This window comes from Lissotriton helveticus, chromosome 1_1 (assembly GCF_964261635.1).
Source record: "Lissotriton helveticus chromosome 1_1, aLisHel1.1, whole genome shotgun sequence".
NCBI classification, from domain to species: Eukaryota; Metazoa; Chordata; class Amphibia; order Caudata; family Salamandridae; genus Lissotriton; species Lissotriton helveticus.
Genome location: NC_136057.1, coordinates 427,901,681 through 427,928,005, shown reverse-complemented (window position 1 = coordinate 427,928,005; position 26,325 = coordinate 427,901,681). Strand labels below are relative to the sequence as shown.

Genomic DNA, 26,325 nt, shown 5'->3' with positions numbered 1-26,325 from the left:
GGCAATGATGGGTGATGCTCTGAAACCTTCCTCTAGCCTGCAGCACAACATACCATTAGGTAACTCAGTCATTTTCGTTTTTGGAGGCCCCTGTAGGGCTTGTGGAACTCATGATCTGCATTACTATTATCCCAAACTAACTGCAAATAAACTTTTTAGTCCCTCCAAGGGCTCGCGAGAGAAGGTTATGCATTGAACCTAACTGTGGAAATTCAGCAAATGGGACAGGTGAGAGGAAAAGGGAGAATGACGATATGGACACACGTGGATCATAGGCAGCCGCGGCCGGTAGTGGGAGTACCGGCCGGGCGGTGACGTGGGGAGGTGGAGGGGCAGGGTGGTGGGTAGTAATGTATGGATTACGGACTTTAACAGGTAAGTAAACATAAAAATAAATAAAACTAATTTTGTTGCGCGTACTGCATCAAAAAATGCGATTCAGTGCGCGCAACGAAATTCGTTTTATTTATTTTTATGTTTACTTACTTCGAAGTCGACCGCTCTAGCCGTAATGCTACATCCTCTCTCCATGATAGGAAGCTGCCAACTACAAGCTTTATAAACCTGCAGAACTCCATTGGATATGGCACATGCTACAGAGATATTTCAATAGACCTATTGTTTTCCACTCTTTTCTGGTGTAGGTCATCACTATGTGGAATAAAAGGCTGGGATCTCTTGGGTGAAGCCAGCCTCTTGCACAGTTATCTGGCCATTTGCCGAAATACATGGTAGTGAAAAGTTGTCTTCAGCAAATTCCTCGCCGACCTATGAAGTTTACTACCATCGAGCTTGTAGCAGTACATAAATGATACTTTCTCACCCTGGATGTGGATAGCCATCTAATAGACTCAATCAAACAGGTATGTTCATATTTGTGAGAAAATTAAACAAGAACTATATTTTACCAGGTTGCCCACCTGAATCATTCACTACGTTTCGAATATTTCTGTAAATCTGTTTCAATCATGACGGCTCCATCCATGCTCCGATGTATAGATAAAACCAAGTTGCGGATCCTAAGTGCAGAACATTCAACAGTGTATTCGCTAACGTACAGGCAAGGTATCAAAACTGGCAAATAACTTTATTTTACGTTGTGTCTATTGCTAGATTCTTTAAGTCCTAAGAGTTGTTTTGTGCTTCTGTCCCCGGATCGAAGGAAAACCAGCCTCAGGGACCATGAACACAATGCTTTATCAAGGCAAGAGGAACAGCTAGGACTTGTACAACTGCTGACACAGTGGGTTTAAGGAGGAAAAATTGGGTGTCACTCATTTACCTCCTTCAGGTCCCGGACAACTGATGTGAGTCTGTCATTCTCGCCCTGGACGTTGGCCACCACCACCCGGCTTTGCTTCACCTCGTTCTGTATGTCCAGAATCCTCCCCAGGTAGTAGGCTTCTTTCGACGCATTTTCCTGCAGAAGAGTCTCCTCCCTGGTCTCACCATCTGCAGCAACTTTGCGATGGATGGAGAACGACTGTCCAAAGGCCTGCAAATGTAACCAGTCAATACATGAGGACAGGAAGCAAATGCTGCTGGATAAGCATCATTAATGGTGACACACATGGTCTAATAAACTCAAAATGATTTTTTTTTTTTTTAATGTTTGTCATTACCATAACATACTGTGCACGCAAATAAACACCATATCGTGATAGGAGCTCTGATACTGCAAATGTTATATCACGATAAAAGTATCTACCTAGACTTTACTGCAATACTTCTAAATACCCTTTCCTGACTTCAGAACACACAGCACTACTTGTAACTAAAATACCATCAACCAGTAAAAACATGTGATGGTGCAATGCTTTTTAGGTCTGGCTTAAAAGCTTTAGATCTCTGCTTGAGTTTTTGGCCACTATTCATTAAATGATGGTACATCGTAGTTTTATGATGTAAAATATACCCTCAGTCATGTAATAAGACACATTATATGTCTATATACAAATATTAAAACTGCACAGATGAGTAGCAGGGATTCTGTAATATTAGGGCTTATGGATATTCAAGCAGCAATACTTCAGTCCTAATATGATGCCGAAGCATGTTTCCTGCTGGCCATGTATGCCCCCTTAACACATAATCAATGCTCTCTATGGACAAAATTGTGTAATGCGCCAACATTTAGGAGTGTTTAAATATTGACCTAAAGAGAGTGGTGGGTTATTCAATAGCAAAACATATAGTGCTCAAGAAAATGCAATAACTACACAGGGAACGCAATCCATTTTACTACAGCACCACCCCAGTTAAATAAAATATTCCTGGTCTGTACCAGAAGACTAGCTTTAATTTAGTTCCCTGCTCAATAAAGATGGCATCACGTATAATGAAACTAGGACATTGTGGTGAGCAGAAAGATGCAAGAGCCAAGGCAACTGGAACAAAGAATCCAGCTGATTTCAGAGTGTAGTCACATTGCATTACATCGTATTACATTCCAGATAGGAAACATACACCAACCAATACACACAGTATCCCATAACGAACCTTCAAATGACAAAATCACACAGGCATGACCCTGGGTGTCCTAAGTCCCAAACTCAGGAATTCGAAGACCACAGCATGGGAGCATGGCCCAACTGTCTCTTGAAACTTCGGAAGAATGCTTTTCTTTTTGACTGGCATTGATCTGATCTTGTACGTTGGCATGGGGAGCATTTGAGTTCTGCCAGTTAGGGATGTTTCACCTCACATTTAGTTGGACTGTGCCTCCTCCATTACACTTCTCACCTTCTTCCGTGCACTATAGTAGGCACACAACCTACATGTAGAGCTCTTTACAAAACTCCAAAATAAAATATGCCCTCAAAGATTACTGCTAAGCAAATAAAAATAGAAAGAAAAAGGTCAGATCATGCATAACACAATGCATTTCAAGGCACCGTACTATGCATACTGTTCTATCACATATCTCCTTTTTTCAATGGCACACAAAATGCAACTTCAAACTAAACAGAATTAGTTGCATCATCTTTTTTTTACCAATTACATTTGTGTACATTGAGATTGAATTCTGAAAGGATTTCAGTTTGCTGGTATCAACCATTTAATCTGCCATGTTTAATCTTATTTTGTAGCAGTGCACAGAGCGCAAGGCTGGCGTTTCATGATACATTTTAGAAAAACCTATTAGATCTTATTAAACACATTAGCTCTTAATAACATAAGCACTTTTCACTCTCTCCGTAGTCAGGCTTCTTTTAATGGAATATACAGCAATCGAGTTATTAGGCTAAGTAAGGTAAACTTACAACCCTGGGGTGCTTCAAACTGGGTTTACTAAGAATGATGGATTTTAAATAAACAAAGAGCAATCTAAAGTACAATTGAGCTATGGTACGAAATAAGGAATTGCAGATACGGATTAGATTAGACTTTGATCACAAGTTAATAAAAAGAGGACTTAGGCTATTGTCTATGATGCAGTGTTCACTAACTAGAGATGCTTTACCAAATATTGGCCAAAGGACTCCATTTCTCCAATAATGTCTATCGATGCTTAGACCCAAATTTTCAACCCTGCCTGGGTAATCTATTTGCTAAGGTTGCTTAATAATGTCATGGATGAAATTAATTCCTGTATCAGTATCTCAATGTTAAACTTAAACATTGGCAATTCTTTCAAATATGCTGAAACTGTAGTCCAGCTTCAGATACCAGGGGCCACATCTTCTTCCCAACTAATAATTTACAAAATAAAATTAAACTTATTAAATATTGGAATTCTAAATCATCCAGAGACATGTTTGACGAGGCAGGATTACGCTCGGTCACATCCCTTGCAGAAGGCTTCGATGTTACGCAGAGGGATAGATTTACACTACATAGTTTACACAGCATGACACGAGCCAAAATTCGCAATGCTCCTCTAGAACTGCCTAAATGCCATCTACTATCATTGGTAATCACGATTCCTGATGGAACACATTTAGCATCCAGACTTTACCACACAGCATCCAATATGAAACCAGTTACTGACAGAGCAGCCAAAAGTGCCTGGGAGAGAGACTTGGGTACCACTTACCGGACAAGACGTGGTTCTACTGGTGCGAACAAACCAGATTAGCCTCATATAATCATCGAAACAAACGTTTTGATTTTAAATACTTACATCACTCATATACCACTTAATGTCCAAATCTGACCCTGCCACACCCTATAACTGCCCCAGAGCATGCTGACTTCATCAACTTATCGTGGAACTGTGCACCTATACTAGCATACAGGGAGGTGGTGTTTCATGTCTTGTCACGGATGGTGGAGGCCGAGGTGGAACCCACTCAGCTTACAGCTCTCTTGGGATACGTCCAACCACTACCGAAGGCAATTCGGCGATACACCGCCATTGCGCTAATATTAGCCAAGCGCCAAGTATCAATGCATTGGGGTGCCACAGCCCACCCCGCAGCTAAACGCTGGATGCAAGACTTAGCAAACTGCGATAATACAAGTTATTTCCATGCCTCTCTCCATCCGCCTCATCTAGACCTAACACATTTGGCAACCACTGAGATCATACTTACAGTTGTTTCCATTGGAAAATGGAAACCACTCCCTGGACTAATGCACATCGCTAAGCGAAACCAGCGCGCATATTTGACCCCAGTTGACTTGCACACAATGCTCGGCCTCCTTCCCTCTCCCCTCCCCCTCTCTATCCCCACATACATAGCCTCTGCGTGAAGGGGAACCGCATCTCCCGACATTGGACACCCCCTCCTTGCAAATGGGTACTTTACTGTTCTCACAACTATATGCTCTGTACCATGGATATCATGCTCTCTTCATTCTATACTTTAATGTTGCACCACAAATACATTTATAATGTACAACAAAGCGAAATGATAACATAACCTGATATCTGACCCACCGCGGGTTATAATGTACAACCTTTTTTTTTTATTTCGAGACCAACTATTCTGTTGTTGTTGCATTCTGTTATGCTCTGTAAAACTTATTAAATATTTAAAAAAAAGAAATACTAAATAATCCAGATGCTTTTGACGATCTCATGGAAAACAAGAAACAATCATTTTTTAGTAGTCTTATAGCTTGACCTTTGTTTATTTTAATTAGTATCATAACATTGTACAAGGTATGATGTAATGCCAACGAGGAGCACTAAAATAAGAACAAGATGGCAGAGAAGGTGGCATGTAGCACAAATCCTGTTAAACTAGATGCATATTTAAGTCTGAAGCGTGGGTGTTAAATTAGTATTTGTGGAGCATATGTTTTCTTTATGCAGCAAAACACAAAGAAGGAAATGCTCCTGGGGAGAGGAAAATTGAAATCATACTTTGTGTGACGCACAGAAAACAATTATTAGGATTCATGGGTATTGAGATTGTATATTTCACTAAATATCACGGGGGAGGGAGGTGGAGGTACACCAGAGAACATTTCCAGAATTTTCTTCTTTTGATCTTACAGCAAATTGCTTTAAATGGAAGTCGACTTACAGAAAATATAGATTAATCTTCCATTGACTAATAATCACAAAATGAAACAAATGAGATATATGTTGTAGAGTTATCAATGCCCAGATGTCACATAGAGCCAGTCTAATATATCAGTGGATGACACTGCATGCATCAGAATGAGGAGACAGGGCATTATATGGTATTGTTCAGGCAGGCTGCAATATATAGTACAGACTTCAAACAAATGTTTACCAACTGACATCCTCACTCTTGCAGGTTTCTATTTTCACCATTTGTGTTGGTTTTTCAGTCTTTCTCATCCCTCGTCTTTCAGCTTTATGTGTTTTTTTTCCCTCTCTTGCTATTAGCGGAGAAGCGTGGCTCAGTGGTTAGAGGCGGCAGACCCGGAAGCTGAGATCAACCGTGGACCAGGGTTCGATTCCCCGCCTCGGCGGGTCTCGGGCTCAATAATTCCACAGACTCGACAATTCCGGTGCCTATTTGAATCATGGGGTCACACTCTGCAACTCTGGGCAATAGCTTGCTTAATCTCCACTACGGCCCCTCGCGGCGGGATGCCTGGCTTTCACCTTGTGGACACCGGGGTTCTCACAGGGGAATACCAGGACGGGTTCCCTAAGCAAGCGCCAGGATGCCCTCTGGGTGACCGGTTTGCGCTATATAAGTACACCTACATTTACATTAGTAATTGTCTGATGGGGTAAAATAGGTGTTGGTCCCCCAAACATAAGTGCCAGTGGCTGTTGGTGAATTTGTCAGTAACAACATTAACATTTTGAACTAATAAAAAAAACAACGAAAAAAAGAAATTCACCAACTTTAGTTAGCAGGGCTAACTATAACCTGCCCCCCTGCCATGCACTGCTTATGACCTCACATGTGACCTGTCATCAATATTCATTTGAGATGTCAACAGTGATATCAAAAATTATTTAATAGAACATGTCATGAGGGATGTCATATGTGAGGTCATAAGCAGTCCATGGCTGGGGCACAAATTATAACTGGTGAATTTCCGTTTTTCTTTGTAGTTCAAAAGGTTAATGTTGTCACTGACAAATTCACCTAACTATACCATTACTTTAACCTTTGTTTTTTTCAGTGACTTTCTAAGTCTTTAAATAAAAAGATCTTTTTTATCACACCTAACTATATTATTACTTTAACCTTAGTTTTTTTTAGTGAATTTCTAGTTTTAAAAAAAATGTTAAGTAATATTTAATTACCATTCGTAAATGCAACTCCAACTTCCCGGGAACTCACACAACTTTCATGGGGAGGCGGCACGCAAACCCCCCCTCCCTGTACTGACTTCAGCCCTGGGGATACCATTCCCCGTAGCATGGCCCATTTGCATGGGGTAGAGGGCACATGGCCCCCCCTTCCCGTGCTGACTTTGGCCCCAGGGACCCTATCACTCGGGCCCGGTGTCATTCTTAAAGGGAGAGCGGTATTGGGCACTCCTCCCCGGGCCAATTTAGGCCCCATGATCCCATCCCACGAGGCCCTGCACAATAAAATGTAAGTGATTTGATGCCCACCCAGGACACCCACCATACTGTGGTTGTGGGCCACCGGGGGAGCCCCAAGGCCACTGGTTCCCCAGCTGTCTCCAAGCATACAGCTCCTCATGTTGCTCCCTGTGGGCAGTAGCAATATTTTAATCTGGTGCCACGTGGCCCTCTTCCCCCTTTTGTTAAATTTCAGTCCCAGGGGGGGGCGGGCTCTATGGGGTCTTTAGAAGCTCAGGTGGGGGCTGTTCGTCCTCTCCTTCCCATATAAAAACATTTCAACCCCAGAGGTGGGCTCCACTGGGCCTCTGCAGGCTCGGTAAGAGGCGTAGCGTGGCCCCCTTTCCCATAAAAACAAATGTGAGTCCTGGGGGTGGGCTCACTGGGCCCTCTGCAGGCTTGTGGAGCGGGGCCACAAAGCCCTCCCCCCTTTATGAACACAGCCCCAGGGCTTATAGTTAATAAATGCGGCCCAGCAACCTTTTCTTTTTTCGATCCCACAAAAGTCACCAAGGATTGTAGCATTTTTTGCAAAACAAATGTTCTTTTTGGCCCGGGGGGAGGTACCTCGGGCCCTCCTCCCCATGGGGCCTAAGGTGTCAGGGTACACCTACCCGGCCACCTTATATTATTTGCATATTTAAACTTTGGACAGCAGACTCAGTCCCCAAGTCCTGTAATGGCTGCCAGCAGCATTTTTCTCATGTTGCTGGCAGCCAGTCAGTCTGAATCCTCCAGGAGCGACATGGCACAAGGGTAATACAGCTCCCTGGGCCAATCAGAATGCTCTATTTTTAAATTGGCACTCCCACAAGAGTCTCTCAAGACTCTCTGGGACTCAATCGTCCAGATATGCAGTTATTTTGGTTGCTTAATTTCTAAAAAACTTGTGAACGGATTTACACCAAATCACAAATAGCACAATCTACAGGCCAAGATCTAGTTTCCTGCCAAATGTGATGTAATTACGTTCAGCAGTATTTGCTGTAGTCTTGTCTAAAGAGGTCTATGGAAAATACATGGGGATTTTGCATTTGCGACCCCCCTTTTTCTCAGCCCCTGCTGACGAATCACCACCAAAAGAGCTGAGGTGGATAAACTTTGTTTTTGGAAAGTTTTGTGAAGAATCATCAAATGGGGCCAAAGTTATTAGCAAACCAAAAAAGAGGTTTGCTAAAAATATGAATTGGAAAGTAGATAACATCACAGCTTCTCCCACCCTACAAAGAATAACCCCAACAACAAGCTCAATTATTTTGGAAGGTAGAGAGGACAGAAATAATCAACTAAAAGAGTGTTCGGGTTCTTCCAAAGTCTGTCATGGACTAGAGTATTGTAAATATTTTGCATTTAAGGATTTTTTGTAATCGTATAAGTAAATGGGAATTTAAACCAATCTAGGTTTCATAAGTAATGCTAAAAATGTTTTTGGAAATGAAACGGCCAGCGAATACTGCATTGGGCTCCTTTGTTTATGAACAATTATGTTTGCTAAAATGCTGTATGATTCGTCGCGCTCCTTAGTGGCACATATGGGTTTATAAAAGACGGAATCGAATGTACCCAGATTCTTCAGCGATTCATATTGATTAATGCGTTACTAACTATCTCTTACAATCTGCATGTTTAGAGTTCATTACAAAATCCCAGACTGTTCACCCACAGTGCCAACTGACCTCAAATTGTGTGATGCTTTTAGATAATCTAGAAAATCCTTAGCTGCAAATGCTGATATGTAAATTGCCCTACCTTGCACTTGGATTATGCCTTTTTAGTACACATAGAGGAAGTCTGCTTCAAACCTCTTGAGCAGAAGCTGATCTGACCATTTTAAACCACAGACATGAGTTAAAATCGAAGATGCTTTATGTACAAGACTGCTGACTTCTGAATTATGATAAATGCGTGAGATAAATAATGGCGGTGTCATATTGCAATCACTTGGGCATCCTCCGTTGTTTTATGACAGCCGCAAAAATGTGGACGTGTCTATGTGATCAATGAGTAGAACCCCATCAGATACATATGTTATAAGCACTACGATGTACTCCAAAAACAAAAAATCGCAGATTATCTCTGACAAACAGGAAGGTTTTCAAACAGCAGGTCTTTAGATGAAACAGGGAAATCATACATGGGATATAGTACCCCTTGCCTTACATTATAAGGATGTTGCAAATCACAGAGGAGTTCCATGACCATATTGAAGAATGAGGCCAGAACCTTTATATGGTTTTCGAACTCCAAGATAATTTGCAATATCCCTACTGTGTACGGCTGGTGGTACTTCATTTCTTATAATTCATGATCACATCATCACCTGTCCCAAAACCACTTAAATCCTCGGAGCATAGCTCAGTCATTTGAAAGAGAAATCATGTTGACAAACATGAAGAATACAAATTGAATCTCTAGTGCAAAAGTAAACACATCAAAAAAGCTGTTAGATATTTGTTTCTTGTCATTGTACAGATAGAAAAAGAGAGCAGATAAAAGAAGGGAAATGTTTTGTTTTTGTTCTTTAAACAGCTGCTTTAAATATGCTCTCTGATCTGAGCTGCCATTACCCTTGCTGCTCACTCTGGTAGCAGACATTGTGATGTCAGGACTCAACTTTAATTACTTATTAAAGTTCAGTATCAACGTCATATCTTTATAATCGAGAATGGGTGTGTCTCAAGTCGCCGATTATAAAGAAATTAGAGATGGATTTTTAATAATGGGATTGCAGAATTCCATGTATTATAAGTCTGTAAGTACCTAAAAAGCACTAAGTACTACCACAGTGAGTATGGAGTGATAATTTACAGTGGCAAAAAAGTCTTATTGTAAAAGACATACTGCATCAAAAAAACACTATTATAGTCACACAGCATGCATGTTACTATGCAACAAGTAACAAAGGTAGCATTGAGGCGCTGTGTCTTATCGTATTGCTAGGTCCATATGTGTGTATCATCCCTGTTGTGTTGAGTCTATAATGGGGATACTTCATTTACATTCATGATTGTTAGTTGTTGGTAAGGCCCTGTGACAGCAAGATGTGGCTAGGTGCATGCACTGGCTATTCCTCCATCTTCCATCCTATATGGCTGTTCAGTTCCTAATATCACACCGCAGCCTATCAGTGGTATCCGGTGAGTGAAGGAAGCCATCAGCCCACAGCTGACAGTCAAAAGGAATGTGCTAAGCTCTATTCTGGAGCTCAGTTTCCTATTTCCAGCATGGGAGCTTTAATGGAATTCATACCTTCGCTTGACAAGGTTCAGACTGGATGTAATTATCTGCTGATTGAAGAAGTGCATCAAAGGACCTAGCACTGCAGATAATGTGTCTCTAGAGAGTGGTGCTCCCTTCCTGGTGGAGCACACTCAAGAGAAAGCAGTGTATAGTCTGCCTCGGATTTTGAGTGAACGGGAGTGGGAAACAAAGAATGCTTATCTCGTCTGATACTCCTCCTGCCTCCTCACCTGCTGCTACTTATTTACTATACTTCATGCTAGAGTGTAGGACAGGTTTGTTGTTGAGCATTACATCACAAAAAGAGCTTGCCCCTTTCACAGGTACCTTCTGTGGTCTGTCTGGTATTAGTGGGCAAATTATATGCAGAAAATGTTGTCATAGAGCTATTATTCTTCAAAAGTAAGTTAACCAGTGGCGGATGGCATTTCCCCAGAGTGGTGTGGCGGGGGGAGCACATAAAAATAAAAAATAAAAGGCATTTGCTCTTTCTAAGAGCGTGATGTGCTCCTGGATCCTTCTCTCCTCTAGGCAGGCAGGCTCCCGAATCCCAAGCCAATACTGGCGCTGTTCTCATGCAGCATGAGAACCGCACTAGGATTGGTGGAAGTGGCCTCTATCAGCGCTCACAACAGCACTGGAGGCCTTTGCTTTCTCTAACTCAGCTGTCTTAAAACACTTGGGTTAGAGAGGTATAAAATGTGCATGCCTGGCTACACATTTGCATTTTAAACTCGAGAGCACAAAGCTCCTTGCTGCCACTCAACAGCAATGGCCTCGTCCCGTCCTGATGCTTCCTTCTTCATTCCTTACGTAGGCGAAACCAAAGCATTACCAAAGCTTGTTTCAATCTGTTTGTCCCGTGCAAGTTTCACAAGGGGTTTCCCAAGTGAAATGTGCATGGGATAATCAACTCAGGAGTGCAGTAAATCTGCACTACTTGTAATTCAGACTCAGCCACTGACTTGTGATGCAAAGTGTGCTAGTTGGTTGGAGTTTTGACTCTGTGCCCCCTTTTCCAGAAGTATTGATATTGTGGACATCTGCAATCAGAGGAGGAATGGATTACAGTTGATTAGAGTGAGGGATGTGTGGGAATGCATTTTTCTCACCGATTCCTGCCTGATTTTCCCTATTATCAGCCAGCTTGCTGACCTAACCCTTGGTGTTCGTGCACATATTGTCATCCGTATGCAGCCAATAGCATCACTCACCAGCCCGTCAGATTTACTTGGGACATCAGAAAGAGCCTGTGTTTCTATTAGAATAGCAGTCTTTCAGAAAGCATGACGAATGCAAACCTCCACTGGGGATAAACGGCAGCTTTTCTGTAGTAATCGTGGTGGTACTTCAACCCCCCATTACTGTTGCAGTGTTAGTTATCTCCAAGGGTCAGTGCCTGAGAGAATAATGACCACAGTGTTTAGAGCCGCAGGGCTTGCTGTAGCGCACAACTTCATTCATTTAGCACATAAACAGTTAAAACGGAGGAGGTTGTGCAGTGAAATTTACCACCGAGCAGCAATATTTGCTGCCAAGCCCCAAAAAATACAACTGGACAAAAATATTTACTTTCATCGAAGGTGAGTTGAAGAAGTGCTCTGGATTTTAACCATTTTATGAGTACGTCAGAGATGATTTTATTTTGTTTATTTATTTTATTTTAGAGGTTTTATATAGCGCTGGCTGGACCCAGAGGTATCAGAGCGCTTTACAATTGTAACAGAAAGGTGTTTAAATACAGGTACAGTGTGTATAAGTACAGAAAGTTGATTCAAAAATAAGCAGTCCACATAGGATAAAGGTTACACTAGATGAAAAAGTAAAAAACAATTGCTAAACACAATAAGATATACAATATAGAGGTCGCATTTTGGGGGGAAGGTTCGATAAAATATACCTAGGAGCAAGAAGGACAAAAAATGTGAAAGAAAAACTGAAGCTCATAAGGTGTAGTAAGAAACGGGAGGTAAAGGAGAGGCAAGGAGGGGAGGGAAGGAGATAAGATTGAAGGGGAAGGGAAGAAGAGGGGGTTCACTAGCCGTAGGCGGAGCAGCTGGGTGGGGGGATGCTGAGGAAGGCGAGGCCACTCGGGAGGTAATTAGAAGCCCCCGTATTTATTAAGGAGAAGAAGTTTGAGTTCTTTTTTGAAGCTGGGGTAGGACGGGTTACAACGGAGGTCTGGTGGGAGGGCATTCCAAATAAGAGGGGCATTGCCTGAAAAGGAGCGTGACTGAGTGGAATTCTTTTTCTGAAGGGGGGGATAAGTAGAAGGGTGCTAGAGCTTCTCAGGGATCGCGTGCAGCTTGTTTTGGTCAATTTGATAGCCAGGTATGTCGGTGTGTTTTGGAGGAGGATTTTGTGCGTAATTCAGGCGGTTTTATAAGTGGATCTGCCTTCAATGGGGAGCCATTTGAGGGCGGGAGAGATGTGGTCAAATCGTTTGCAGTCTGTGATAAACCTGGCCGCGAGGTTGAGCACTGATTTTAGAGGTGCCAGGTGTGTTTTGGGAATTCCGGTGAGGATTTCATTGCCGTAATCAATTCAATTCAATCATCTTTATTCGGTTTCCGTTATTGTGAAAAACCATAAAAGTTCATAAAAATAGGTCAATTACATTTTCGTATAAAAACATATTAATTACATTTAAAAAATTCATGAGTTTGAGCTTCATGTATTAAAACTACAAATGTTTTACTTTTCCAGAATTCGTTTGTATTAAAAAGAATTTTATGCCCTTATCATAAATTGGTACGATGCCTGACACAAAATCTTAAAAAGTGAACTATGGACCTTGTTATGAGTTCATTATCCAGAAACTGTAAGGCCAAATAGGCCGGACGGCACTGACGCAACTTCAAAGCCTTTAAAATTGGTACTATCCAACGCCTGCGTGGGATAACATAAAATTTACAAAAAAAAAGAACATGGATAGTTGATTGTAAAGAAATAGAATCACAGGGACAAGGGGGAAGTTTTACAGACCAGTCATTTTGGGATGGAAAGGTAATCATACGATGGAGTATATTAAACCTAAAACGGGTCAACAAGAATGTAGCATAATGGTTTAAATTAAGCTGTAAATATGGTTGGATAGTAGGAGCAACTTGTACAAGTAAACAATGCTGGACAGTTGTTTTCCTTTTTTCAATTAACAAGCGCTTCTGGGACAGGTGCGACAAGCATGCGTTTTTTAAATCTGTTTTTGAAAGTTCTGCTACTGATGGAGGATCCTCAAAAAATCTTGGTAAACCAATGTCGGTAAGGAAAGTTTTAACGTATACTAGCCATCTTATTTTTCCCATATTGTCTAGTTTCATACAATCTTGGACGATTGTTCTCGTAAGATGGCATTGTTCCGTTACCCATATCCTTCGCCACAACATAACCGGTTGGATTTTAATTATGTCCGAAATATAGTCCAATCCAAGTTCAAGGTGGCAACCATATGTTGTGGTGCTTTTTGGGACTGCCAGCAGAAACCTTAAAAAAGAGTTTTCAATTTTTTGGAGTTGTTCTACATTGACCTCGCCCCAAACTCCCGCGCCATAGGTCGCGATGCTGAGACATTTTGCGTTACATATTTTGATCAGTACTGTCGGCGGTCTCTTCCCTAGACAAAGTGAAAAGGCCTTTAGTGCACCAACGGCCCTTGAGAACGCCAATGTGCGGGAGTTTACAGCTTGTTTCCATTTAAAAGCCTCATCTATTAGGATCCCTAAGTATGGATAGGTTTCTGTTCTTTCAATTGGTGAGTTGTCCACGTAGATTTGCTTGGGTTTTTTATGCTTTGTGCCCGCGTGCATCACATAGGTCTTTTTTATATTCACTTTGAGGTTCAAACTGGCCATGAACGATCAATACTTGTTCAGAACCCTTTGGAGCTGGACTGCGGTTCTAGATAGAATTACCGCGTCGTCGGCGTATAATAAAGCTGGTATCTGCCGACGACCGGCTGCTGGGAGATCTTCTGCACCATCTAGCATTCTGGCCTCTAACTCGTTGGTATACAGGGTAAATAGGAAGGGGGCCAACACACACCCCTGTCTGACCCCCTTCTCAATAGAAAAACTATCGGTTAGCTGGCCTCTGGTCCCATATCTCACTCTGCCCGAAGCCCGTGAATATAGTTCTCGTAAGAAGTCAACTATTGGGGGGTCAATTCCCATTTGTAGCATAATAGACCATAGTCTTGAATGTACAACGCAGTCGAACGCTGCTGTTAGGTCAACATATACAATATGCAAACTGGAATTTTTTGCATCTACATATTTTCCTGCCAGCAGCGTCAAATTCAGGGCCTGATCCACCGTACTCAGTCCTGCCCTGAACCCGTATTGCAGGTCCGAGATTGAATCATGATCAATCGTCCACTCCTGGAGTCGATCGAGAAGAATTCGCCCTGCCATCTTCCCGAGCGAATCCAGGAGTGAAATGGGTCGATAACAGGCAGGACTGTCTCTATCTCCCTTTTTAAAGATGGGAATCAGTATCGAGGACGACCATGAGTCGACCAAGCCAATATCTTTGGCCGCATTCAAAACTTTGGTAAGTAGCGGGGACCACAGATCTGTATTGTTTTTAAACAAGTCCACAGGGACTGAATCTGGTCCTGGTGCCTTACCCGATTTGGCAGTTTTTATTGCATTTTCCATCTCGCTTAATGTGAAATGTAAATCTAATGGATATTTTACAGATGTCAGGGGATCCAAATATTCTGGTTCAAGGACTTCTTTCCAGCTAAAAACCACGGAGAAGTGTTTTACCCATACATCTGCGTCTATTGCGACGTCTAGAGATGGGATGTCTACTTTATCTGATAGGAAGGGTGTCTTCACTATCTGCCAAAAGGCTGTGCTATCTTTTAGAATACTACTTCTCTGTAGTTGAACCCATAGATTTGATTGCAATTCTTTTTTCCTAGTCCGAATTGCGGATGCGTAGGCCTTCCTTAGTTTGGTGATCTCCTCTCTGTCTCTTTCTACTTTGGTTAGTGCCTTCTTTAATTTAGTATAAGCTTTCGTGCAATCTGTGCTAAACCATCCCTTTTCACTGCCCCTGTTATTCTTTTTACTGTCTCTGGTTAGTACTTTCCTGATATTTTCCACAATCTCACCGTAATTTGCCAGGATCTCTATTGAGGTTGTGGATGGGTCCAGGCATCTTTCTATCTCTTTTCTGTTTGATTTTATTATTTTTGCAATTGTGGCTTCCTGATCTAATTTCCCCCACTTTATTGTGAAGCCATTTAGCCTGTCCAGTGTTAAGGTTTGTTGGTATAGAAGACTATGATGAGCCGCATCGCCTCTTTTCTGTGGATTATGTTCCTTAAGTGTCATAGTGATTGGGGAATGATCACTAAGCACGTTATTAAGTACTTCAAAGGTCTTGATGTTAGAGGCTTTGCTTGTTGACACTAAGACATAGTCTATCAGGCTTTTGAGGCCCCGCCCATGAAATGTTGGACTGAATTCGGTTATAGGGGATTTTAATTTGTTAGCAAAGTTTATATCTAGTTCCACCATCTTCATCTGCATGTTAATACCCTCCGTTGTGTGGGAAAAATGGGTTGTGCAGTAATCAATGCGCGAAAGAACAAGAGATTGAACTGTTAGTTTAAAATCATCAATTGGGATGAAGGGCTTAATTCTCTTAAGGTTACGGAGGGTAAAGAGGGCTCCTTTGGCAAAGTTTTTGATGTGTACGTTGTGAGATAGGCGGTTGTCAAGGGAGATGCCCAAGGATTTGACTGAGGTGGCAAGGGACAAGGGGCAGTTGAGGGCATTAAGGTCTGTGATCCAATTTTGAATGGGGAGCTGGTTGTTTTTTGGGGAGAAAAGAATAATTTCAGTTTCAGTTTTGTGCGTTGAATGACTTTGTTCTGGGGCAGTAGTGGTTCTTCTAATGGGTAATACCTTTGGCATAATATTGACAGTTGGTGGCATTTACCTCCAGGGGTATTTTAACCTCGGATAACAAATTGACAGTTGGATCTCGCTGCCAGGAGGAATATTCTCATTTTGTTTTGAGCATGTTGCACAGGTGCTGTCCTTATTGCCCATCCCATAATATGGCATTTTGTGTCAACACCGTGAAAGTGTAAGTTCTGGGGCATAGCTAACATTGGTGCAGCAGGTGAAGGGCCACTGATGCTCTAGGGTGTGAAGGGCCACCTTCACCCAGGTGGTGGGTGCCTTAGTTTGTGTGTCATGTGACGTGATTTGGTGGATAGATGACATTCTGCTGAGAGTGAGGTTAAAGTGCCAGCAGGACACAGTCTCGCCACATTCTCTGGTTGTCCGTGTATCATTTAGCAAAAGTATTTTTTTTTCTGCGTAACCTACTCCTCAATGAAACAGCATTCATCAGCAGAAGTACAATTTTGACACTGGCTATTGGGCCTGAGGTGCACCGATGTAAATGCTTTGGTTACCACAATCATGTGGCTACAGATGATGCCTTCTGCAGGTCTTTGATTCCTACCCAAACAAAGCTCCCTAAATCAGACCTGCACTGTTTTAACCCTTGCTGCATATTTGTTTTCCCAGGAAGTGACACCAGCGTACATTGTACGTAGTTTGGGTCAAGGCGTCCAGTGATCAACATTTGCCCTTACTGGTGAAGACTGGGACTCTCTATAAATAATGCAACTTGAGGTAACCCGCCCCTCCAGGCTCGAGAGTACATGAAGAAGGGGCTGGTTGCATGTCCTACACAACCTCCCATGGATCAGTGTCTCTAGGAGAACACAGGACATCCTGGGGACACAGGATGAGAGGCATGAGAGGGACATGGCGAGTAAATGAACTGAGGAGGGGAGCAGAAGAAGAACACACAGACTTAGATTAAGGTGTGGGCGCAGACAGCGGTTGCCCCTGATGCTGGAAGAGCAGAAGCACAGATGGGAGAATACTTCTGTAACATGATGATCCAGTTTTTGTTTTTCATTTACTAAAGCAGCTACTGAAAGCTATATTCCCCCAACGTGCATCCCTTCTCATTTGCTGCTTTGTCCTCTGCTTTTTTCTCAGAGAGATGCTTGTTTACTGGCAGTTTACAGAGGCACTGCCAAAACCAGGTGTTTCTGCCTGGTGGGGCGATGGCCAGGGGCCCAGAGGAAAGACCGGGAGAGTAAGATTAGGTTGAGGGTTGCTCATGGCTATGATCCGGGGGCGAGGGGCTCCTCAGACTCACCACACACTGGCTGAATGGGGATCATCTCCAGCCCTCATCAGCCCACAGAATGGACTTTCTTCTGCCAACTCAGAGGAAGGAATCCAGAGGCCAAGGGATCCCTGTCTCGATCTTGATGGTCACGGATGCATTTTGGTGGTGAAGTGTGTGTGAGTGGTTAGAAAGAAAGGGTAGCATTTAGGGGGCATCTCCAGAAACTGTTTTTCTATGTGGATTATGCACATGTGCACCGACTGTATAGAAAGTAGAGCCAAAAGGGTCAGAGAATGCGTGCAGGCTAGAGACGAGTGCTGGGCTGCCTGCCTTAGCATGCTGTGACTTGGTTGGCTTATATTAGAAGATATAATGCCAGGGACGCGGCCTCTGTGTTATGCAGTGCACTGGGGGTGACAGAGGAGATAAAATGTTAGTGCTGTCCTCTCACAGAGCACTGCCCCTGGCTCCACCTGGGGTGAAACAGGGTAAAAGCAAAGGTCCATTACCTTTTTGCTTTGCAGTGAACTCTGGGAAAATGCTAGGTACCAGTAGAGTGCAGCCGGCACTGTTCCTCACTCTGTGCACTCAAGGGACTGATAGAGCCTGGATGTTATCATTCATCTGATCTCTATGTATTCTCCCTGGAAAAATGATGTATGACAATAATTTAAGGATATGACAAATGTGTATTGAGTTATTATGCTTTAAGAACATGCCCGAAAATTAAGTTTGATTTCTATACTGCATCGTAAAAGCATGCAGAAAGTTAGACGTAGATTTGTAATGATACCTAACCACAGATGAACTAATGAGAAGTTAATAAAGCTATTGATATATGTTTTCTTTATGCTTAAATGAACAGTAACAACCAAACAAATAACACAACATTTCTTATATGTGTATGAATAAAGTTGTGTTAGGACTTAAGAACATGGACATTAACATTAGAATGTGCAACATGAGCTCTGATATTGATGAGAAAACAAATGCTATAATGATTTGTGCTTCATAAATATTTCTTTCAGCTATGCTTTTAATTACAGAATGATGTAATAAGCTTGTAACATGAAAAGAGTATTGAAAAACCAATATTATATGAATATCTTTATTCGGCAATTTTTCCACCATAAAAGAATGCACATACATAAACATTTCATACCGATAAAAGATTATAAAATACAGTAAAAACATGGACACATCATTCATCATATGGCAATCAGTAAAAATCATCCTCAGCTAGTAATATCTTCAGTTTGTAGTTTCAATAACCGGGAACGTGTCAACCACGCACTTCCTAAAAACTTAGCCACCCCACAGATCATACTGGCAGATGAGGAATCTGTAGAAAGGACACGTAGTGCCTGGCTGTGGCACCTCAGCCCCATTTCCCTGCAGACAGGTTTCAACCAAAATTTCCGTGCCCCTTTGTAAGCTGGGCAGGCAAAAAACAAGTGAGCCACCGATTCCTTAGGGGCCGCACAGCCCGGGCAACCATGGGAGCAAACATCTGTATTCAGCCATCTCACCGTAAACTCATTCACCGGGAGCGTCCCATATCGCAGTTTAAGGTACAGCGCTCGGTCCAATGGTTTGGTTATTAAGTCTAAAAAGGGTTCCAGTTTACGCACAGACTTAATAGACAAAAACTGGTCAGTGAGTGAACCCAAATTCATAGACCTCATAGTATTATTCTGTACCCAATCCCAGTACAGTTTTTTTAAAACATCTTTTGGTGGTGGTGACTGCGACTCCCATGCCTCTCTAAGACCCAAGCTAAAAACCAATTCTTTCAATTTGTTTAACCATCTTATTTTTTTACAGGTATCCAATAGTAGCAGTTCATCCAGCCCTTCTGCGTACTTTGCGAGCTCCTCAGTTCTTCTCAGTCGGGACCAGAATAACAATGGGCGAAGCCTCACTAAATCCTTTACTGTTTTCCTGCCCAGATCTAATCTAAGAGGGATCATAGGGGTGGAAGTGGGGAGAGCTACCACATTCCTAAAAAAATTGTTTTCCGCTCTCATCAAGGCAGAAACCCCTTCAAATCCCCACAATTCAGAGCCATAGAGTGCTGCAGGAAGGATCTGGCCCTCGTAGATGGTCATAGCTGGGGAGACCGGTTTGCTGGTTGACTCCCGAATCTCCTTCAACGTCACCCCGGATACTCTATGATGGTTTAATAGCATCTTAGACAAATGATCCTTCCAAGTCATATGACTGTTAATTCGGACACCAAGATAGTCAAAAGACTCGACCAGCTCAAGGGGGGCGCTATTAAGCACAAAATTATTTCTAAATCTTCTTGAGGGTGCAAAAGCCATCAGTTTGGTTTTCGATGTATTGATAGTTAGACCTCGATTGGTACAAAAGGAGCTAAATCGATTTAAGAGTTTCTGCAAGCCCACCGGGGATTTAGAAATTAATAGGGTGTCGTCAGCGAAGAGAAGTGTGGGGATTTTCTCCCCCGCCAGGGATGGGGCATCCGACTCCTCCCCCATCAAATGGTCAACCACTCCATTTACGAATAGGGAGAAGAGGGTCGGAGCCATGACACAGCCCTGACGCACTCCTCTTCGCACAGGGATCCTATCAGTAAGTTGACCCTGGGATCCCCATCTCACCCTCGCATAATTCCCTTCGTGCAGCTTGACGATTAGGCTCAGAAGACCACTGGGAATACCCATCTCTCCTAGAATTCCCCAAAGTTTAGTACGAGGGACCAGGTCGAAGGCGGTTTTAAGATCAATGAAGGCCATATACAAACTACCCTTCATGATAGTAACCGCCTTCCAATAGATGGCATATAGTCGAAAGACCTGGTCCATCGTACCTACCTTCCTTCTGAACCCCGCTTGTAAATGGGAGAGAATACTAACCTCCTCTATCCAATCGCCTACTCTTGAAGTGATGACCCTGCCGACCACTTTCTGGATTATGTCTATCAGACTGATGGGTCTGTAATTTGCAGGGTCATCTCTAGCCCCCTTCTTGTACACGGTAACTACCTCGGCCCCTTTCCAGGAGTCTGGAACCTGGTGTCCCCTCATAATCAGGTTCATTATAATCGCGATTAGTTTAGCCCAGGCCTCAGGCTCCACCAACAATAGATCCCCTGGGATCCCATCCTGCCCAGCGGCTTTTTTGGGGGTTAGGTGTCTAATAGCCAATACTACCTCTCCCGTTGAAAACAGAAGCTCGGTATCATCCACGGGGGCCCCTTCACCCAGGCTATTCACCCCAGGACTAGTTGTTTCTTCCGAGTCTCCATATAGGGATGAGAAGTGTGTAAACCATTGCTGGCAAGTTATATGATCAGACAATGGTTGCGATTTTCTCTGCCTTGATCTATTAACTAGTTCCCAAAAGAGGTTTGGATTCCTACCACTCACTGCATTGGAAAGATCCTGCCAATGCTGTTCCTCCCACTCCCGTTTGGCCAATGACAGTTCTTTCAGGTAATCCTTCCTGGCCGCTCTAACCAGTGGAGGGTCCCCTGAAAGTAGAGCTTCTGTCAATTTTTTCCTTTTGCTTTTACAAAGTTCATTATACCAAACTTTGCTAAGAGTAGAGGGTATAGCAGGAGCCCTATTACTTTTCCCCTTCGAGATAAAAAATTTCCCAACTTGGTCTATTGTGGATTTATAGGCAGAGTCAAGGGAGGGGTATTGGGAACCAACGGTCCTATTTTCACCAGCCCATATTTCTAAGGTGGAAGACAAACCCTCAACCATTTCTTTGATGCTCCCTATGTCGCCCTCATTAAGCTTAGCCTTATCCCATTTCAATCTACGGTTGTTATTAAATGGGATAACTTCTTTTGTTGTTTTTAGGGTGACCATTGCACACCTGTCATTCCGAATGCCCCAATGGAATTTACAACACAAGGGGTTGTGGTCACTATCCTGGCTTGGGACGACCTCCATATCAATTAGGTCCGGCCAGAATCCAACATCCATTAGGATGTAATCGATTCGGGACGGACCGGAAAGTCTATTAAAGGTCCAAGCCCCTGACTGATCTGATAAGGTCCTGCCATTAAGGGCTCTTAGTTTATGGTCCCTTGTCAGTGCATTAATTTGTATGGCCCTAGACGACCACTTCCTAACAGGGGACAAGGAAAGAGTTGGAATAGACCATTTTGAGTCCTCCTCTTCGATTCCTAAGGGGTCGTCTCCGAGAAGGGGTTCAAAGGTACAATTAAAATCACCCCCCACCAGAATTTTAGCTAAGCTGGGGCAATTGGCTAAGGCCAAGTCCAGGGATGTTAGGGTCAAAGAGGGGGAGTCACCCTGTGTCCCTCTTGCATAAACATTAAAAAGGTCAAACCTTTCAACAACCTCCCCTCCTTTTGCCGAGAGGTGGAGTATATCATTACACTCCACGATATGTCTTGTAACCACCCAATTCAAATCTATTTTTATCCAGATAATGAGCCCGCCCGATGGTCTGCCCTTGCCCTTACTTACTGCGGGCACACAGTGGGTGGTATACCCCGATTTATGTAATGGAACTAAACTCCATGTCTCCTGGAACAGGCAGACATCAAACTGCTCAATTTGTATATGCCACTCTGGAATATCTAACTTCCTCTTTAGCCCAGCAATATTCCAAGAGAGGAGGTTTATTACCCTCCTTCCTCTGGGCATGGAAGTATAATCCCCCATTGGCAACCTCTCATTAACAACCCTAATCAAAGGGCACCCCCCCTCCTGGGCCAATGAAGTCACGGCTGCAGAACAGTCACCTGTACTCATCACGGGCCCAGTTGGCCTAAAATCCTCATTAATGACAGTGGTGGTCACCATATGGTCTGTAGGTAGAATAGCTACTTCAGTAACAGTGCTACCCCTGATTGGACGAAGATCCTCCACCCCTAGAGATTCGTTGTCAGTTTCCCCCCCCCCATGGCCCCACCTTCAATCGCAATCTTCCAGCCCTGACAGCTGTGAAAACCGATTATAGGTGTCCAATGGGGTAAAGGGCATCAAATGGTTCATGCTGGGACCTTGGTTCTGCCTATGTCCATGAGGGACTATGGACCAGGCGGAGTGTAGATCAGGCACCCTAGTCAGCTGATGACCATACTGAGGTTGATTATTAATATAGGGCGGAATAAAGGGAGGCCTATAAAGTTGTGGTCTGTTTAAATATTTAGAGTTGGTAATTTTTGCCCTGGGGTAAAAGTATGTTAAAGCCCGTGGGATAACACAGGTTTCCCCCCTCCCAGGTGGCCAGTTTAGGATGTAATCAACTGCCCGAGGGTCTCTAAAGTTGACCACCACTAGGTCCCCCTCAATATCTTTAGTTCTACTCCCCAGCCAATTGGTCCGTCTAACATGAACTATGTCCCCATCTATGTTAGGTGCTATCGGCCTGTGCAACCGCAACCAATGGATAATTTTATTTTTAAGGTCGACAAATCCCTCCTTCTTATTTTCAGTTAGCTGCGGGACCCCAGTTAGGATCGCCACATAGGGCACAGCTTCAGGGGGGATCTCTATTGGTGGAACCCTTTTCTGAGGCATTCTGCTTTTCCCATCATCCCCCTGTGCACTCTGATTACTACTCGTCGGGGCCTTTAGAGATGGGTTGGAGGGGTCCGCTCCCAACCCTGTAGCTGGGGCTTTAGGTTGTTTAGGCTGCGGTGTATTATGGGTTGGGGGCACAGCTCCCCCCGGCAGCTGGCAATTTTGCTTAGCCGGAACAGGGACAGGAGGCATTCTAGATTTACTTTGAAGTCCGGTAGAAGGGGGTTTGGGATGTACCGCCACACTTCCTTTATTTTTGGTATGAGTAGACATACTAGTTATGGCGGCTTCCAATATGATTAGTCTAATTTCCACCTTTTTAATTGACTCATTAATGGGTAGAAGGAGAGATCTTAGCAAGAATTCCAGATTCCCTGATACTGAAGAAGGAAGTGCAGGTGAAGTGATAGGTGGGGCGACTCTAGTGTTCTTATCGAGAGCCTCAACTTGTATGGTTACTGAAGATGGACTATGACCCGCTGAATCAACTACCTGTGGAGTATGTTCCTGGCCTATTACTATAGGAGTCTCAGTTGTAACCGGGATTATTATCCCTTTACCAAAATCAGTGTGCGATGTTTTTGCTTTACCTGCTACCACCCTTTGTTTCCTTCTTTTTTTACTTGGGGGCGGGCGGTGGATCTGGGCTGCAGGAAAAATATTAACTTCCTGCTTCCTAGCTTTGGCTTTATCGGCCATACAACTACCACTAGGGGTGGGTGAAACAGTTATAACATTATTATTATCTGCAGGCAGACAAGGAGTAGCTACAAAGTCACGAAACAATAGTGGGACTCCATCTTGACTTACATTATCTTCACTTAGGCCAGTCATATCACCTTCACGATTTAGTTCAAGTAGGCTATCAGTGAGGGGTCTGTGTTTCATATTTTCAACAGAGCGACGCCGCTCTGCCCTACGCTCCGCTAGGGTGGAGTCCTTTTCTCCCTCGCTCCTCTTGGGAAAATAGTTCTCCAGGGATCCATTGCGTAACCTTGATTTTTTCCCCGGGGTTTCTTCCTCTGTTGCCTTATCCATTATATGATGAACAATGTCCTCCGGACTGCAAGCGAAAGAGAGCAGGCCCAGCCCGGCCTCCTCCGGCCCCGGACGGCCACAGACGGTCCCGCCCTTGTCCCGGGCTTCTCCCGGACGCTCCCGCGCGCTCCCGCGCAGCGGGGGTTCGGCCCACCTTTAGGTGTTGTAGCTATGTGATAGGCGGGGGGGGCGTGGCCAGCGGGGAGAGCAGCCCAGGTGTTGCTAATTGGGCGTGCAGGGGCTCCTGGTCGCTGGAGTCCCCTGCTAGCTCGCAGCCCCGCTGGTTCTCTTACCTACCCCCGCACTCCTCCTTGGCTCCTTCTGGTCAATCCTTTGGTGGACGATGCGCTGCGGGACCCGCGGAGCGGGTCCGGCGAGTCGTGGGGTTAAAGGCAGGTCCGCTGGGCAGCTGGTGTAACGCGCTCCTCCTTCAACAGCAAGGTGCGTGGAAAGTGTCCCCAAAAACCAATATGCAAATTGACTATATGGTTTTATAATTATTTGTTTTTGGTATTACATACTTAGATAATGCAGATGCAATTAATAATAGACATGAATGAAGGGTTAATAGATTGTATGTGAAATTCATATTTTAGCACAAACTCAGCGTGCAAAAGCTGCATTTCATATAGGCCTCAAAGCGTATTTTCCTTTCTAGCATGAATTATTGAACTGATAAGTCTGAAGGCTATGAGAGATTTTTCATAATGTTTCTATGTGTGCTCTAACACTCAATAATTCCTTTCAAGCTTGTAGCTTACTTGACTGGACTTTCAACAAATGTGTTACTTTCTAGAATACATGCCTGGGAACAAACTGACAAAGGATGAGATCATGGACTCGCCTACTTCGTAGATGTTATAACCAATTGGATGAATACAAATTGGTGGTTTTATGGAAAATGCAAAGTAAGGGATTACTTAATCTTCTGGATTTGCATATTCTACCTATTACATCACCTCATCCTATCGATGCTGACCAATGGGACGGAATGGTCTGATCAAATTGGTGACATCAAGGGGTGTCAGCCAGAAATCGATGGAGTATAATTGCCTAAAGTACAGACAGGGAAGGTTCCTATCTTGCCCACCTTCTCAACTCACCTTGTGGTACAGAGACCGATGATTTGGACTTCCAGAAACTAACGCAAACTGAGACATATTACTATGTTTACTGCCGGCTTGTATGCTTGTGTAAGTGGAACCTTTCCGGCTGGAAGGTTTCCAGACAACAGCTGTGGCATTTGATGCTTCAATGCGGACAGGGGCAGGCAAACCTGTTCATGGACTGGAACTGGTCATTTTGGCGATTTCTGAACTTGCATTTATAGGGTTTGTATGAGTGTTATATGCTTAAACACTTATTTCGCATGATGCAATCTCCATCATCGGAGGAAGAATTTCCATCTAAACTTGATTCTTACAGATTTTATTAATGCTAATTCAAATTCTATAAATCATAAATCAATTTGGCATGAAAAGGTCTTTAAATATGATAAAGTAACCAACTGAGATAACTATTGTGCTGATTCTGTTTCCTTTATTTGTTGTGGTAAGTTTATCTGTTTCCCAAATTCAATTGACCAGAGCAGGTTCTGTCTGAACAGTTCCATTTGGTAATGAATAAATGCTAACTATTATCTCATTTCAGGTCCTCATATAATAATAGTTCATCCCCTAAATATTCTAGTTCCCTTCAGCAAAGAACAAGATCCATCAAATGACCTAAGGGGAACTGAAATTGGTAGTTCAGGTTATTCAGGGAAAATGTATTCTGAACTTAATGTGAGGCCCAATCCGTTTACGCTAAACAGGACACTGTGCTGCCCCACTATGTAGTGCAACTTGGGGTAGGCTAGTGACAAAGAAAAAGCTGTTTGTTCCTTGTTGTGCAGTGCACATGGGCTGAAGCGGAAGCAATGCAAGCAACTGCTTCCTCAGTGTGCAGCGCTCTCAGGTGAAGCATGGAACAAGCACTACTTTCCTGTCTGCTCTCGATGCAGTGCACCTGGGAAGATGAAGAGAGTAAGCAGTCTTGCAGTCTCCTCATTCCGATGCACTCTCGAGTGAAGCAATGGACAAGCAATGCGCTCCAGTCTGCACACTGTGGAGTGCATGTGAGAAAATACAAGGGATAAGTAGGGTCTTGCAATCTCCCACTCTACAGCACTCTCAGGTGAAGCAGGGGACACGCACTACTTTCCTCTCAGCTCTGGGTACAGTGCTGCTGTAATATGCAGGGGATAAGCAGCGTTGCAGTCTCCTCACTCTACAGCACTCTCAGGTGAAGCAGGAGACAAGCACTACTTTCCTCTCTGCTCTGGGTGCAGTGCTGCTGTAATATGCAGGGGATAAGCAGCGTTGCAGTCTCCTCACTCTACAG

General features: G+C 43.5%; 1 protein-coding gene across 2 annotated transcripts in view; it reads right to left on the bottom strand.

Annotated features, from left to right (window-relative positions):
• BICD1 (BICD cargo adaptor 1) overlaps nt 1-26,325 on the bottom strand; it is an 801,460-nt gene that overhangs the window by 525,836 nt on the left and 249,299 nt on the right. For both annotated transcript variants that reach the window (XM_078673795.1, XM_078673794.1), the window contains exon 2: nt 1,283-1,495. In XM_078673795.1, coding sequence (XP_078529921.1) covers nt 1,283-1,495 — 213 coding nt within the window. The remainder of the gene's footprint in view (nt 1-1,282; nt 1,496-26,325) is intronic.